General features: G+C 47.6%; 2 protein-coding genes across 2 annotated transcripts in view; one reads left to right on the plus strand and one right to left on the minus strand.

Annotated features, from left to right (window-relative positions):
• Positions 1-1,803: 1,803 nt before the first annotated feature.
• Positions 1,804-9,820, minus strand: PNMA2 (PNMA family member 2). Its single transcript, XM_086416524.1, has 3 exons — positions 9,573-9,820; positions 6,222-6,348; positions 1,804-5,929 (listed from the first exon to the last, which is right to left on the minus strand). Exon 3 carries the CDS (start codon positions 5,514-5,516, stop codon positions 4,422-4,424), a length of 1,095 nt encoding a protein of 364 aa, XP_086272650.1. The 5' UTR covers positions 5,517-5,929; positions 6,222-6,348; positions 9,573-9,820; the 3' UTR covers positions 1,804-4,421.
• The window catches only part of DPYSL2 (dihydropyrimidinase like 2), a 118,433-nt gene continuing 112,108 nt past the window's right edge, over positions 9,763-16,087 (plus strand). Inside the window, exon 1 of the mRNA XM_086416521.1 lies at positions 9,763-10,402. Within this exon, the coding sequence (XP_086272647.1) occupies positions 10,049-10,402 (354 nt within the window). The 5' untranslated portion in view covers positions 9,763-10,048. The remainder of the gene's footprint in view (positions 10,403-16,087) is intronic.

The following is a 16,087-nucleotide window of genomic DNA, read 5'->3' on the forward strand; positions in this document are numbered from 1 at the left end:
CCAATTAAAGGTAAAGTGAAAGAAAGTGAAAGTCACTCAGTCATGTCCAACTCTTTGCAACCCCATGGACTATAGAGTTCATGGAATTTTCTAGGCCAGAATACCAGAGTGGGTAGCCTTTCCTTTCTCCAGGGGTTCCTCCCAACTCAGGGATCGAACCCAGGTCTCCTGCATTGTAGGCAGATTCTTCACCAGCTGAGCCACAAGGGAAGCCCAAATTAAAAGTAAAACAAACAACTCCCCCCACCCCCCCTGCTTTCTCAGTCTTGCTTGTAGGTCTCCCTTGGATATGGCTTGTGCTCATTAATTTTTTCTTCCTATTTCTTTAGATAACACCAAGCCAGATTTGGTCCTAAACTCCACCCACCCGCACCAACTTTAGTTTCTTTGCCAATGCTCTGTCTAGGCTTGTCACAACAGATCCACAGTGGCTGGTGGGGCAGAGTGAGTTATCATTTGCCAGGAGGGAGCAAAGGTGTTTGCAAGGGGAGATGTGATGATGGTGAGAGAAAGAGATGTTATTACCCTTCTCCAATCTCTCTGGAAGTGGGAGAGAACGAGCAGCTTCTCCTCAAGGGGCTTGAGGGCAATAGAGTCTCAGGAGGACCAGAGTTCAATCAAGGAATACGGTCATAGAGTATCCAGCAAGGACTCTGGTCATATAGGCTAGTCATTCAGGACACTGTGGAAATCCAGTAGGCATGTGGGAGGGTCTTAAAGATCAGCACTGGGGAGGAGGCACAGTGTAGTGTAGACATGAAAGTCAAGTTGGGAACTGATGACCAGAGATCTTGTGTTTAGCATGGACAAAAAGAGAAGCTTGGCAGGACTGGCTGGTACAGGGGGAGATGTTGGGTGACACCTACAGCCTGACAGGCCCCTAATGAAAAGTTAACTTCAGCAGTGGACTATGTCATCTTGGAAGCCTTGGACTCCAAGGGTCAGGATTGGACACAGATTAAGTAAGAGGTGAGACCAATCTCCAGGAAGGTTTGGCTCAAGTGATTGGGAGAGAGTGTTGAGCATCCCTCCTGACACTTATCGTGGGTCCATCTGCACTATGTACCGCCCTTGAGGAATGCTCCCCCACTGTGCTGTAGAAAAGAGGAAGTGCTCTTCCTCTTTTCAAAAGGGCTAAAGACAAGAGAAATTTTAACCCCTCTATACATCTATATAGGGCTTCTCAGGTGGCTTAGCGGTAAAACATCTGCTTGCCGACATAGGGGACTCAGGTTCAATTCTTGGGTCGAGAAGATCCCCTGGAGAAGGAAAAGCAATCCACTCCAGTATTCTTACCTGGAAAATCCCATGGACAGAGAAGCCCGGTGGGCTAGTCCATGAGGTTGCAAAAAGTCAGACATGACTGGAGCACCAGGACAATATATCTATATAGCAAAAAATGACTTCATCCAAGAAATGCAGTATTTCACCTTTGGGTCACTTCCTCTTTGGCAGAATAGAGGCTGGTGAATGTCAAGGTACAGTTACTTGTCTAAGCAAATGGGCTGGAGGTCTCCAAGGGACCCGGCCTCCATCTGTCATTTCTTGTAGGTTAAAAGGGAAATCAGTGATGGGTGAACTAAGCTCCCTCTCATCTTTGGAGACCAAGTCCAAGTATTTCCATCCCAGCATTTTGCTCTCGGTTTTTTTTTTTTCCTAGAAGAATTCAAGATCTTTTGTGGTTTTAGTTTGATTTTCTAATCTCTGTCTCTCAAAAAAAATTTTTTTTTAGTAATTAAATCCCTTTGTTAAGCAAAAGTTTATACAGAACCATAATACACAAAGCACAAAAAACTCAGAATCTTACCAGAATCGATTTATTTTATAACTTCACATTTATAACACTTTACTACTGAGAATACATGAGAACAATGAGGCCATTTTTACAAATACAAAAAACACATGAAATCCGGGTGTATCACTTTGTTTGACAGTATTGAAAAATTGAACTATTATTTGTAAAGGTAAGTACTCACAAGTGGTACATTTTTTTTTTAAATAAAAGCCTTTTCTTACAATCTCAAGATATTCCTTCAGTTAAAATTATTTACCATCAGAAAGAATAATTTATTTCTTATAATCACTAACAATAGTCAACAATAGCTGGAAAACTGATCACAAAGATAATGCAATAAGCGCGCCAACTTACCACAAGCACTTAATGGTTTCTAATGCAATGTTGTTGCAACCGGACAGATTACCTATTTACTCATTATTGCAGGACTTAGAAAAAGAAGAGAACATGCACTGATCAGACAATAAGCATGGGAAAGATAAGAGAAAGAGCCTCCATGTATTGAGGGCTTTCTGTGTTCCGGACACCACGTTAAGTGCTTAAAAGGCATTATGTCATTTGATCCTAACAACAACCCTATTCTATAGGCCTCCCATTTTTCTGATGAGGAAAACTGATACTTAGAGAAGCTAGCCCAATTGTTTGTTGTATATACAAAGCTGCCAGGATGTGAGACATCGATTGTGTTGGAGCCTTGGGTAGTGCTTAACTGAATGATGCTCATTTATGCTTGAAGCACACTTGGCATCACAGAACATGCATAAGCCTGAATGAAACACCTCTGAAGTGCTATGACTTCCTTAATCTATGAAGAATGAGTAGAAGTTTAGCTGTGTGCTTGGATCTCACCAGGGAATCTTTTTTCCAAGGTCTGCACAAAATGAGTCAATCTGGAAACAACAGTGAGCCTGCTGGCAAATGCCAGTGTGTTAAAATCTGGATATCAGCACACTTGTGTCTGTCTACCTGTTATCTAATAGAGATTTAAAGAGTGTAAAATACAATTTCAACATGGAATTGCTGAAATGTCCCCGCAGAACTACAAAGCACGATTTGAAAACTGCGATCAAGGTGGAGAGCTGATTAGGGAGAGTCACAGAGGTCCCGACTTCCGTTGTGCTCTGCCACCTGTTAGCGTTTTGATGTTGAGCAGACCATGTAACCCATGAGGACTTTTTTTTCTTTCTCACTTATCTAGTTATTTTTATTTGGGAGATATTTTTAAAAATTATAATTTGTTTAGTTTTGGCTGTGCCATTTGGCAATGTGGGATCTTAGCTCTCCAACCAGGGATCAAATCTTCAACCCCTGCTTTTTTATTTTTGGAACTGTGGAGTCCTAACCACTGGAACATCAGGGAAGTCCCCCCTCTCTTTTAAAATGAGCATAATTATCCCACACTGGGGATGCTGTACACATGAAAGGAAATACATGTAAGATGCCTGGCGCAGAGCATTTTCTCAGTAACTATCAGCTCACTTCCTCTCTTCTTTGTCTTTTGTCGTCACTAAAAATCTTCTTCTCTAACCACTGGCCTGAATCAAAACATGGTCAGTGCGTCCCTGCTCCTCCAGGCCCTCCTGTGATGTCTACCCTTTCTTGAGAATGTCCCTCACACCATGGACTTCTGTGGCCTTGGGGGTAACACGCTGCCTGGAACCATCTATCTGACACCCAGCAGAGACGTGGAGAGTACTTCCCAAGAAAGGAAAGAGAGGAATCCAGGATGGAGGAGTCATACTCATTCAGCAACGACACTTCTCTTGGCTTCTACTGGCTTCCAGTGTGTGCTTCCTTCTTTACACACAAGGTTATTTATTTAGCTTTTCATATTCAGAGGCCATGAGCAGGGCCAGGCTGGTAGGTTTATGATGGTTAGCTCTCTGAACACTGTCTTATATGGTACTCAGAGACACAGCTTGCTGATTTGAGAAAGGAAAACAAATTAATTCAAACAGCTGGGATTTTTTAAATAGATGACAAAAGAGATTTTTTTTTTCTCACATCATTTCTTTCTTTTGGTCTATTGGGAGGGATTTAAAGGACACCTGGTTCAGATTCCTTTAGGCTTCTGACCTCCTATTTGGAATTTAAGTTTTTGTTTATTAATAATCATCTGTGAATCGCAGGGTTGGTCCCTGGATCGGGAAGATCCCCTGAAGGAGGGCATGGCAACCCACTCCAGTATTCTCACCTGGAGAATCCCATGGACAGAGGAGCCCGGTAGGCTATAGTCCATTAGGTCAGGGTTGCACAGAATCAAACACGACTGAAGAGACTTAGCAATTATCTATGTAGAGTCCAAGAAGCTCTCAGATTTTTTTTTTTTTTTCCTTATGAAGAAGAATCAAGATCTTCCTTGCTCGAGGGACTTCCCTGGCCACTCAGAGGTTAAGGCTCCACTTTCAATGCAGGGCACATGAATTCAATCCCTGGTTGGGGGACTAAGATCCCACATACCCCATGATGCAGCCAAAAAGATGAAAGAAAAACAAAATAAAACCTGGCTTGAATGCTTTGATTTCAACTGCGCAAATTATAGAGAAAAAAAGACTGAAAAGGTCTTAGCCTAATAACGTGGCTGTCCCTCCAACCACCATCTGTGGGTCGCCCTCGGAGTTGGGTTTTAGTCATTGGCCTCGTTACCCCAGTGGCCATAGCCATCCCCTCCCTCCGGCTCTTCAGTATTCTCATTTTCGAAAGCGGCCTCTTCCTCCTCTTCTTCCCGGATGACCTTCATTAACTGCAGGAAGCTGGGAGGTCGGCCCTGGTCTTTCAGCTCCCTAAGTCGACACCAGAGTACCTCACTGAGGCTTGCCCCGGCCATGACCTGCTCCAGGCGGATTTGATCAGCGATGTTCCTGGGGATCGCCCGCTTCTCCACGGCTCTCCGCAGCAGGGTTTCTAACCGTAACACGTAGGCTGAGACTTTCTCTCCTTCCTCCTGATAGGTTTTCAGGTACTTCACCTGGGAGGTCCGGCGGCTCTCCAGGTTCCCAAACACTTGCTTAAATGCTTCCAAACACTCCTCCACGCTGATGGATGGATTGTCTGCCTGGACTATGTGCATGAGGTCCAGGGCTGGCCCGCGAAGGCTTTCCATCAACCATCTCTTCTTTTCTGCCTCTGCTACCGGCCACTCTTTGACTATCTCAGTGGCCTGTTCCAACCAGACTTCAAAGGGCTCTTCCTCCGGGGCAGGCACTGCGCTCCCTGAGAACACTCTCAGCTTCCGGTACCTCATGGGGAGCAGAGGCTGAGGGGGATGTGCTATCACCTGTCCCAACACGTGGGCCAGTAACTCTGGTGAGATGCAGGGCATGGCTGCTGGAGACAACCCCTGGTGCCCAAGTGCCCGGAACATTCCCGAGACCGTCTGTCCCTCTTTTTCTAGAAAGAGGTTCAGTCTTTCCAGAAATTCTGTGTCCTGGTTAGGGGTCTTGAAGATGACTTTCCAGATGCCCCCCTTGCCCTGAACCTTGCTGGGGATCACAGAGACCTCAGGGTCCTCCAGCAACTCTAACAGCACCGCGTTGGCATTCTCCTGCTTCCGGAATATTTTGCCAAGGAGTTTATACCTGCCCAAAGGCTTTAAAGTCTCCTGCAGGACCTCCTGAATCTCATCCTCACTGCAGTCCACTGGGATCCCCATAACCATCAGTGATTTCTGATCATCCACACTCAGAATCCTACACCAGTCCTCCAACAGGGCCAGCGCCATTGCTGGATACTGACTGGCTGGAACTCTGTGGCTACTGATTAGCTTATGGGACAGACTGGCGCTGAGTTCAAATTGAGAATATCCCAGATGAGCTTCTAGACTTCTAACCCACCAGTTAACAGGTCCTGGACCAATCACCCTTGCTGCTCAGTGGCAAGAACTTGGCCCTTTCCGTGAGGTCTCCAGACCTGCCCCAGGTTAGTATCTCAGTTATGACAGGACCATGGCCAGAGGCTCTGCAGTCTCGTTGAGGAGGCCGGGTGGGGACCTGCCCCACCGGAAGCACGTGGTAGTTCCTTTCACCCCTCTCTGGGTCTCTTCCTCCTCACCTCTCTCTAGCCAGTGGGGAGATGCCTCCACTCTGGCAGCCAGAACTCTTGGAGGGAAGTTTCCCAGCAGAGTGGCTTGGGCTCCTAGGGAAACAAGGCTCAGTTTTACCACACAGCTCTCTCATTTCTGGGAAGCATGGGTACTTGGTGAGGGATGGAAGCGGAAGCGGGGAACAGGGAGACTGCCTTACATTATAGTTGAATCATCGCTCTTCTTTGCTTACAGTGACTTTTTATTCTCTTGGAGACCCTCCTGCAATTGGGCTTCCCCACCATATACTCATCAGGCATGCCAGTTAATGGAGCTCCAGTGATGGACAGGACTCAAGATCTTTCTCACATGAAAAGTGAAATCGGGAGGCTGTTTGTTAGGTACCTGTTTGTTCCAGAATGTTCTGTGACAGCCAAGGCGCTTATGTATTCAGCTTCTAGTACAAGAAGATGTCACCCACTCAGCACAATGGTGTGTCTGGGTGTCTCTGCTCCAGCCAAGCCAAGCTGCCCTGTATAAATATAGTAAATAGTGTATTTTTATGACGATAATATCCAATGTCCCTGGAGGAGGAAATGGCAACTCACTCCAGTATTCTTGCCTGGGAAATCCTGTGGACAAAGGACCCTGGCAGGTTACAGTCCATGGGGAAGCAGACATGACTTATAGACTCAACAATGACAATACCCAGGGTGAACACTGTTAATACACTTATTGAAAAATACAGGAATTCTTGGAAATTTTCTTGCGGTCCAGTGGTTGAGACTTGGTGCTTTCACTGCCAGGCCCACAAGCATTGCCATGCAGCCAAAAAAAAAAATCCCCCCAAATCCTTCATAATCTAATTAATACTACTAAACAATATTGAGTTAGTTCATTCCTTTGATTAAAAATCCAATTAGAATCATTCAAACATTTAAAATCAACTTAATATGGGTTTAGCAATATAACTTGCATAATATGCTTTAATATACTAACATAAATACAACAATATAGGTTTTACAATCTACTAAAAACTCAGAGCCAAATAAATTAAACTTGAAGTTATGAATTAATTCTCTTTGGTTATGCCTGGTTATGCTTTGCAAATGTACAACTAGGGGTTTTCTTTTGCTATCAATGTTAAGATAGTAACACAATGCTTTCTTCCTAGCATCTGAACTTGAATGGGTCATTTGAAAAGCAAAGAAAAAGACAGGAGGCACATCTGTGAAGAAGCGGTGGAGACCGGCTGATTTAAAAAGGGAAGAGCTTCTATCTTGAGTTATTGTCATGGAGTATTAAGTGGATACGATCATTCTTGCCCTAAAATTTTCCATCAGTCCAAATGGGGTCCATATGCCACAGACACCAACTTGCAGCTAAAGCGGGGGAGCTGCTCCTGCTGTAGGCACATATCCTGAGTTCTAGAAGGTGCTGAAAGGAGGTGCGTGTGCCAGAGGGCAGGGAGGGCAAAATGCTGGACTGAGTCCTTGCCCAGCAGCCCCAGGGATCTGAGTACATTGACTCCTCCCTCATGCCTCATGACCCTCTTCTAAGATATGGGGGTGACCTTCCCGGTTATAATATTTAGAGGAAACAAGAGATGTTGAAGACATTGCATACCCAGGAAGAAACACCTCTTAAAGTCTTACATAACTGTCCTGCTCAGGTTAGGCTACCTTTGAGTGGCTTCTTCCTCCAAAGGCTATCTCAATCTGTAATGCAACCTTCCAAATAGAAATATGGCAAATGAAACATCCCTGGTATACCGTAAGGCCAGTGAAAGTGTTAGTCACTGGTCATGTCCCACTCTTTGTGACCTCATGGACTACAGCCCTCCAGGCTCCTCTGTCCATGGGATTTCTGAGGCAAGAATACTGGAATGGGTTGCAATTTCCTTCTCCAGGGTATCTTCCCCACCCAGGGATGGAACCTGGGTCTCTTGCATTGCAGGCTGATTCTTTATGGTCTGAGCCACCTGGGTGCTTCAGGATAAGACCAAGACTGGAAATATTTGGATAGGGGAAAAAATGTGAAAATCTCACATAAAGATAGGATAAAGTGGAAAAAGAACTAGACTTTCAGGTGGAAGACCCCACTGGATTTGTTGGATCATTTAACCATATAGTCACCTTGGGCAAAGCATCTAACTCTGTTTCCTACCCTGGAAAGTGGTGATCAGGAAGCACTCATCCCAGGGGTCTGCTAGGAGTAGGAAATGGAATTCGTGTGGAGGCACTTTATTCAAATGCAAAGCACATCTGGTGCTGGGTCCAAACGCCCGTCTCTGCTCTCTCATCTCCTGCACAGGTACGTTCCTCTGTCCTTCCTCCTCATCCTATCATGGTGGGCTTATCTTCCAACTGGGATTGGTTGCCCTCTAAGTTTAACTCCATTCACCTTTCCCTGGCATTTGTGGAGGAGGGCTGGGTATCCGCATTTAGTCCTTCCAAGGGCAAGGGCTGACAATGGGACCGAATCTTTGGTTGCTCAGCCCGGCACGACGCTCCTGTGGTTAACAGTTTCCCAGTCTAAACCCACCCTGATCACTGAGCATGCCCAGAGCTCCTTCTCGAGCTGCCAAAGGATGGGCATCGTTTCTGCAGGGTTTTGCCACTGTGGAGAGAGGGGCGGGGCTGTAATCAACCCTGGGCAGGGACTGAGACGTGGAAAAGACACGGGGAATAGAAGTAAGCAATGAAGGGTCCTTGGAGGCCGTGTTACTGGCCTGATGTACTGGCGTTACATCAAAATGCCCCCTGGATGTCCACTAATTCCATGGCTGAGGCTGATCTACTCGTGCATACACACCACGTCCCCATACACCTTTCCGCTGCTTGGTCTCACACAATTCAAGGCAACCATCACAGCCGCGCCCCACATGCTGATCCTGTACTGGACGCGCGCGCACTAGCGCCCAGGCACGCGGCTTCTGGCAGCCTAGGAAACCCCGCGGATCTGGCGCAGTGCGCTACATGGGCTGTAGAATGAGGCGGGGCGCCAGTGGCCCCGGGTAGGGCTGGGGATTTGGCCGGGTGGGCTTCCATGTGTATCTTTCCCCCTTTGGCAGGAGGGAGGGGCGGAAGATATCAGATGAAGACCTTCTGCCGGACCCTTCTTGGCGCAGTGGCACAGCGACGGTACACGGCGCCCTCGGCCAATACCGCGCGCCGGTGTCCCCTCTCACTATATCCTTAAGTTGCCGCGCTGGGCTGTACCTGCCAACTCCTCGCCTTGCTACACTTGCACAGACTGTAGATCTATTTTCTGTCTCTACACCCACCCACTTCGTATTTGCTACGCCCCTCTGTGTCTCTCCCGGCCATGATGCGCCCCACCATCACTACTGTGGGAGCAGTAAGTGAGAATCTCGTTTCAATCTCTGCTCCCAGTATTCCACCACGGCCGGTGGTTAGACCGAAGCTCTAGTGTCCCCGCGCCTCTTATGGTCCCCCCTTTTCCGCGCGGCCTGCGCCATCTCTTCCCCATCCCCAGTGCCGCCCCTCCTTCTCTCCCCCGCCCCTCCACCATGGGTGTCCTGGAGCCCGCCAGAGTGTGCCACTTTCCCCACCCATCAGCTCACACCCGGGGCAGGGGGAGGGAGCCCTCCCCACGGTGGGCACTCGTCGTGGGCCCACCTCCGCAATGCGGTGAGGAAGAGGCGCCTGGGACGGGCAGGTCCGGGAGAGGGGCGCGGGGACCAGGGACTGCGCCCTACGATCTTCGCCCCCGCGTGCCCTGCCGGGTACTCACCGTGGCGCCTAGAGCGGTCAGCGGGCCCTCCGCTGCGCTCCATTAGCCGGTGGTCTGGCAGCTTCACTTCCGGAGCGAGGCCCTCCCTGGCCTCCCCGGCTCCTCGCTCCCCTCCCCGGCGCGCGGCGCCCCGCCTCCGCCCCGCCCGCGCCTCGCTCCTCCCGCAGCTGCCGGGAACTGGCAGCCTCTCCGCTCTCGCTGCCGCAGCGGCCACCCGCCCAGACCCAACTTTGCTGCTCGCGGGAGCTGGCGGGGGGCGTGGGCAGGGAGGGGAGAAAGCAGGGTCAGGGGGAGGGACCGAGAGGGGTGGGTCGCTCGTTCGCCAGCCCTCCTTCCTTTCTGTACACCTTGCGGTAGGCAGAGAGCGGCAGCCGCGGCTGCAGCCGGGGCAGGGGGTTTGTGCCTAGAGACAGGCAGACGTAGGGACCAGCAGACGGACGGACGAACGGCAAGGACCCTCCCCGAGCCCCCACGCCATGGCTGAGAGGAAGCAATCCGGGAAGGCGGCAGAGGACGAAGAGGTCCCTGCCTTTTTTAAAAACCTGGGCTCAGGCAGCCCCAAGCCTCGGCAGAAATTCTGTGGCATGTTCTGCCCGGTGGAGGGGTCCTCGGAGAACAAGACCATCGACTTCGACTCGCTGACGGTGGGCCGGGGCTCGGGGCAGGTGGTGGCCCAGCAGCGGGACGTCGCGCACTTGGGCCCCGACCCGCAGACGCCCTACTCCCGGCAGGGCCGGCGCGCCGGCGGGGAGCCATCTGTTGAATCGAGCAGGAAGGTGGAGATCCGGCGGGCCTCGGGCAAGGAAGCTCTGCAGAACATCAACGACCAGGTTGGTATGGGGGGGGGGGGGCGGTGTTGGAGACCGAGAATAGGGCGTGGGGATCGCCCCTCCCTCGCCCCCTTCCAGCTCGGCAGAGAACCGAGGATCCCAGCGTACCCACAGTCCTGCCCCGCCTCAAATATCTCTTCTCGCAGGTGCACACACACCCCACCCTGCCCGACCCCTCTCTTTGCTCGGGCTCGGTGGTGGGCGGCCGTGCGTCCACAAAGGCTGCCCGCGCCTCCCTGGGCCTGGGAGGTGGAGGGTTGGGGGTAAAGGATCGGCCTATCCCCGACTGGGGAGGGGGTCGTCTGGTTGGAGGGGGAGGGGACGGGCCGGGTTTCCATTCTTCTTCAGTCCTCCCGGGTGGCTTCCGATTGCAGCTGTGGCTGGATGCCCCACCCTTTTTGATGCAGCTCCGAGCATGCAGTGGAGGGTTCGCGCGGAGGCCGGCGGGCTCCCCCGGGGTCGGGAAGGGCGGGGGCCTCGACGGCCGCTCCCCGCCGCGCCCTGCGCGCTCTCCCAGCGCCGCTCCTGAGCGCCCTCGGCGCTCGAGTCCTGAGCTCGAGGTCAGGACCATGGCCAGCGCCTCCCCCGGACCACGAGGGAGACTGTCTCATCACCCTGACTCCTGTTCTCAGCTAGAGAAGAACCCAGGAAGCAATGGAGTCACGCGAGGAGACCGCGACTCTCCTAAATAGCCCATGTGGAGAACAGAGTTCCGCTAAGTATCTGAGCAAGGGCGTCTCAGAGCGCTCCCCCACACCTCGCCACTATTTGGGAGGGCTTTGGGGATGGGGACTAAGTGGATTATAGTCAAAGGGTAAAAGAAAAGGGAAAAGCCCTCACATTTTGAATAGATTGTCATAGATGAATTATATGCTCCCCACCCCATACTGTGTTAAATGAGGGAACAAAGAAGACCAATTTGGTAAACCGAATTTCAGAAAATGTCATCTCCGGGAAATAAGTACAGTGTGCATTTTGTCTTCGCATACCACATGTGCTTTCCTTTATCAGGGTGACCTTCATACTTGTACAATTTTTTTCTCTCAGCCTTAATGTCTCAAGTGATAAATTATAGTGTGAAAGGTTTCAACTCTTGTTTGCTATTTGTCTCCCATGCCCATTGGTGAAGATGAGAAGTCGGTCAATAATCGATTATTTATTAACAACCTATTGTATGTGGGTAGGGTGGAGATTAGCTATAAAAAGTTCAAGGTGAGTTCTTCTTAAAAATCTTCAAGAGTCATTGGGAGTGCTCCAGACAAACCCACTGAGTGATAAGCATTTATCTGGCACTTAGGTTGTAGGCTGACAGTGAACTCATCAGAGAACAACTAAAGGTTGATGGCAATAATCTGAACATGTTCCGGCTTCCTGATGTGGCATAAAGTTTTGCAGCTTTTGACTTATACAGGACAAGTTCTAGGAGAGAGAAACCTTTTGCTGTCACTCTTTAAATGACAATTAGTTACTTAACTGATTCCTCCTTGCCCAGCTCGGTTCTCTGATTTATGATTTTATGGCGGGGGATACCTGCCACCCCTATATCACTATGGGTCAGTCGGAAGAACTTAATCCAAGAACTCGTGTTATTCCACTGGATCAGACAATCAAAGTACATGTTTCTAATAATGTGACTTACACTGAAAGCTGAGGAATGTGAAATGCACTGGGTGAGGACTAGACCCTGATTATATGGCATAATGGTTGTGTAATCACCTCATCTTCAACTAGTTGTGATGGAGATTCTTGTATCCTAAAGGGAGCAGAAAAAATGCTTTGAGATAAGGAAGAGATCATTTAAAAAATGGCAGATCAGAGGGCAAAGGTTGAAAGTGGCCATCTTCATAAATATGGCAGTGAATTAAAACTCAAGTTTGAAAGGCAAAGTTTCGCTGGGTTGAATAACACATCTTTTTTCCTGCCCATTTAGAAGCTTGGATATTTGATCATCACAGCTACTTATTTGAACACTCTCTGAATTTCATAGAAATTCTAAATTGTAAACCTAGGGCACATGGAGGGGGAGATTCGAAGAGGAAATTCTTAACCAATACCCCAGGCAGTTTTAGCTTCTGCAAACCACATTTGCTGTAGGTATTCAGTTACTAGTAACAGGGTGATTCTGGCTTGATATTTCAGCAGCCTTCCCTGAATTTTCATTTTCGATGTTGCCGTATCACATAACGGCCGTTCCTGTGGGAATTTTTTCATTCATGACTAAGAGCATTTACCAGGATCAATGTTTGATGATTTCTTATCTATACAAGAGAGAAAAAGGGATTGGGACACATACACACACACATATAGCAGTAATGCTTATTTCCAAAAGTATGGTTGGACCCACCACTTTGATGGAATTGAGTAGCCATTACTCAGTTTTCAGCTAATGAGCAGGGTAACTGCCAGCATCCCAGGGCATTCTTATCTCATGCCCTGGAAGAGGGGTAGCAGAGAACTAGAATGAGTGGATCCTGGGGCTCCTCTGAACCTGTATCCTCCTATGAACCTATATTTTTACGTATGCTTATTGTATGATCCAAAGTGACTTTGTCCACATTTTGCTCTAGCGGGTTCTGCTGTTTTTCTAGTAAGGCTTTGGGAAAGGAGGGTACAGGCTTCCTTAGCCCAGATGCCATGTGGTTTGTGGGAGATGAGGGGAGGTTGAGTGTTTGCAATTGCGTTTGCAGGCGTGAGCAGGTTGGCAGCAGAAAGCAATGGGTGTGGCTCAGTTTGGCTTGGTAGATTGTGGAAAAAGAAAATGCTGGTGTAATGAATGTGAATGAGGAAGGGTATCTCATTACCCTCTTTTTCCTTTGTGTCCTTGGGGACATTCATCTTGGGCTGCAGTGGGTTAAATAGATCACCACCCATGAAGGACTCCGAGCCTCTTGGAACAGAGCATAATTCTCCCTGCCGGTACCCAGCCTCTTCCTTTCCTCTTAGGAATCCCTTTCTTTCCACTCAGACACAATTTAGCCAGAACCAACTGTTCAGCCAGGGCTTTCAGGGTCTTTTCCCAGCAGCAAACAACCTACATAAACTAGAGTACTAGAGTGTTAGGGAGTGATTCTCCACTTCCGTGGGCAGGTACCAGTGAGTGGACTAAACAGTAGCGTCCTGAACTTGACAAAATCCCCAAGTCTGTATAATGATTTCTGATATTCCCTTCCATTCTGTGTCCCCATCCCTTCTCCCCGTGTTAATTATCTTGCCAGCCCTGAGTGCCCAGTAATTCTGCTGCCCTCTACCTGTTCAACACCATCCCTTGATGGTGCTTTTTCTAGATCTTTCTCCAAAAGCAACGAGTTCTGAAATCACTCTCTCCTCCTTTGCCCCCCTCCTTCTCCCATTCAAAATCTCTTCCTTGTATTAATCTTAACTAGAAAGAAATCCCAAAGATTGAAGGCATCCATCTCTTATGTAACCGATACACAAGTTGTCCCCAGAGATACTTGTTTGATAATAGACTAGCCTGTTCAACAGAATAGATGTCTAGTTAGCGGGTTGTGTGGTAGAGATTTGTCTGGGAGCCTAGAAAAAGGGCATTAACTTGATATTTTAGAAGCCACATCATTTCAAAAGGGGAGACTCAAAAATGGACATTCGTGTGTTCAGGGTGCCCAAAACCCTAAGATCCATCTGGGTTTGAAGGAGGTAGGGTACTTGGGGAGATGAAGGAAATCATTATGATCTATAATTATTGGTTACTCTTGATTTCCCAAATGATCATATAATTAGCTAAATTTTAAAAAGTCATTGTGGTGTAATACACATAACATACCATTTACTTTCTCATTTTAAAGGGTACAGTTAAGTCATGTTAAATATATTCATACTGTCATGCAGTCATCCAGAATTTTTTCATTTTGCAAAGCTGAAACTCTCTGCCCATTAAACTTTGAATTCCCCATTCCCCTGACAACCACCCTCCTACTGTCTGTCTCCAGGAATTTGACTCCTCTAGGTACTTCACGTAAGGGGATTCATATAGTTTTGTCCTTTTGTGACTGGCTGATTTCACTTAGCATCCTGCCCTCAAGTTTCATCCATGTGGTAACCTGCGATGAGATTTCTTTCTTTTTTAAGGCTGAATGATATTCCTAGAGTTAGTTCAATTTTCACAAGTTATTGGTGATTGAAAAATTTGTTACTCAATGAATGGGTCTATACTGAATTCGTTGTGAGAGGAAGTAGGAATAATAGTTGGGATAAAGTAGACTCACCCAGCCTGGGGCCCAAGGCCTGAGCGGATGGAAATTCCTACCAACTAAACAGCCTCTTCCATCTTCCTTGCCCTGTAGCTTGAAGGTGGAGAGGACAATTGCTGTTCTTGAACTTCCAGTGACAATGTCTGGCCATGACCTCTTGAATGTTACATGGTTCACCAACTTGGGGGCCATGGAAATCAGGCAGGGAAGAGGCATTTCCTACCCTTGGTAAAGACAAAGTCTTATGGGTTCTTTGGTGACACTCTCTGCTTCTTTAGGAATGAAAGGAGAGTCAGGTGATGGATTCACGTGTGTACTACCACTGAATGTCCAAGCTTGAAAGAGACCTAATGATTGTCTGATCATCTCATTTTAGAGGTGGAGAATTGGATGCCCAGAAAGACAACTCTTCACCCTGTGGAACTCATGTGACAGTCCCACAGTGGGGGTGAAGACCTCTTACTGCCCAGTCCCGCTGCAGTCCTACACCAGTAAAACCTTGTTATTTAGGGCTTCCCTGATGGCTCAGATGGTAAAGAATATGCCTGCAATGCAGGATCAAACTTGGGTTTGATCCCTGGGTTGGGAAGATCCCCTGGAGAAGGGAATGGCAAAAACCTTGTTACTTATATAGCACTAAGTAACTTTAGAATGTATTTGTGGGAAGAGGTGAACTTCATGTCCTATGAATCTGTCAACTTGATTGCTCCCTAGAATGTACATTTACAGTCTAGATCCTGTATTTTTAAAAATTTTTAATTAAATTAATTAAAAGATTTTTAAATTAATTTTTTATTTTTATTTTTTGGCTATGCTGCATGGCTTGTAGGATCTTATTCCCTGACCAGGGATTGAACCTGTGCTCCCTGACTTTCACTATGTGATTAAAGAACATCTTAATCATTATGGTATACTGAGTTGTTTTCTATATTAATTATTATTTTCTCATTTTATCTCCAAAGAATTAACTATTGAACTCCTGCAAAAATAGTTCTGAGTAGTTCTGTTTTTTTGGTTTCTGTTTTGCCATGTACTCTGGAGCCATTTATGAAAAAGACCATTGATCTGTTTTTATGAATGTGTCCTACACTTATGATATTCTTAAACAAGAGACATGGCTTCAGATATCACTGGACAGAGGCCAACTCTGACCCTATGAATGACATGCTCTTCTAAGATTGGAGTAATGTGATGACAATGTGATTTTCCCACTTGATGTAAATCATGAACTACAAACAAATAATGAGGGAGTCAATAGAAGCCTTGACAGGTGTGTTGATGGGCACTTGGGTTGGTTGCATCCTGTGGTCAAGGCTGGTAGCAGAGGCCAAGAGCTGCACACAGATAGTGCCTTGAAGGGGAAGCACCTGGTCTTGAAGATGGCTTGAGGTTTGCATTTGAGACATACAAACAGCTTGCCTGGGCTCTGATTTTGATGACAGACCCAGATAAGTGCTCTTGCAAGTAGAAAGCCTGT

The sequence above is a fragment of the Bos grunniens genome, chromosome 8 (genome assembly GCF_055505025.1).
Source record: "Bos grunniens cultivar Pamir isolate PY7600 chromosome 8, Bosgru_T2T1.0, whole genome shotgun sequence".
Taxonomy (NCBI): Eukaryota; Metazoa; Chordata; class Mammalia; order Artiodactyla; family Bovidae; genus Bos; species Bos grunniens.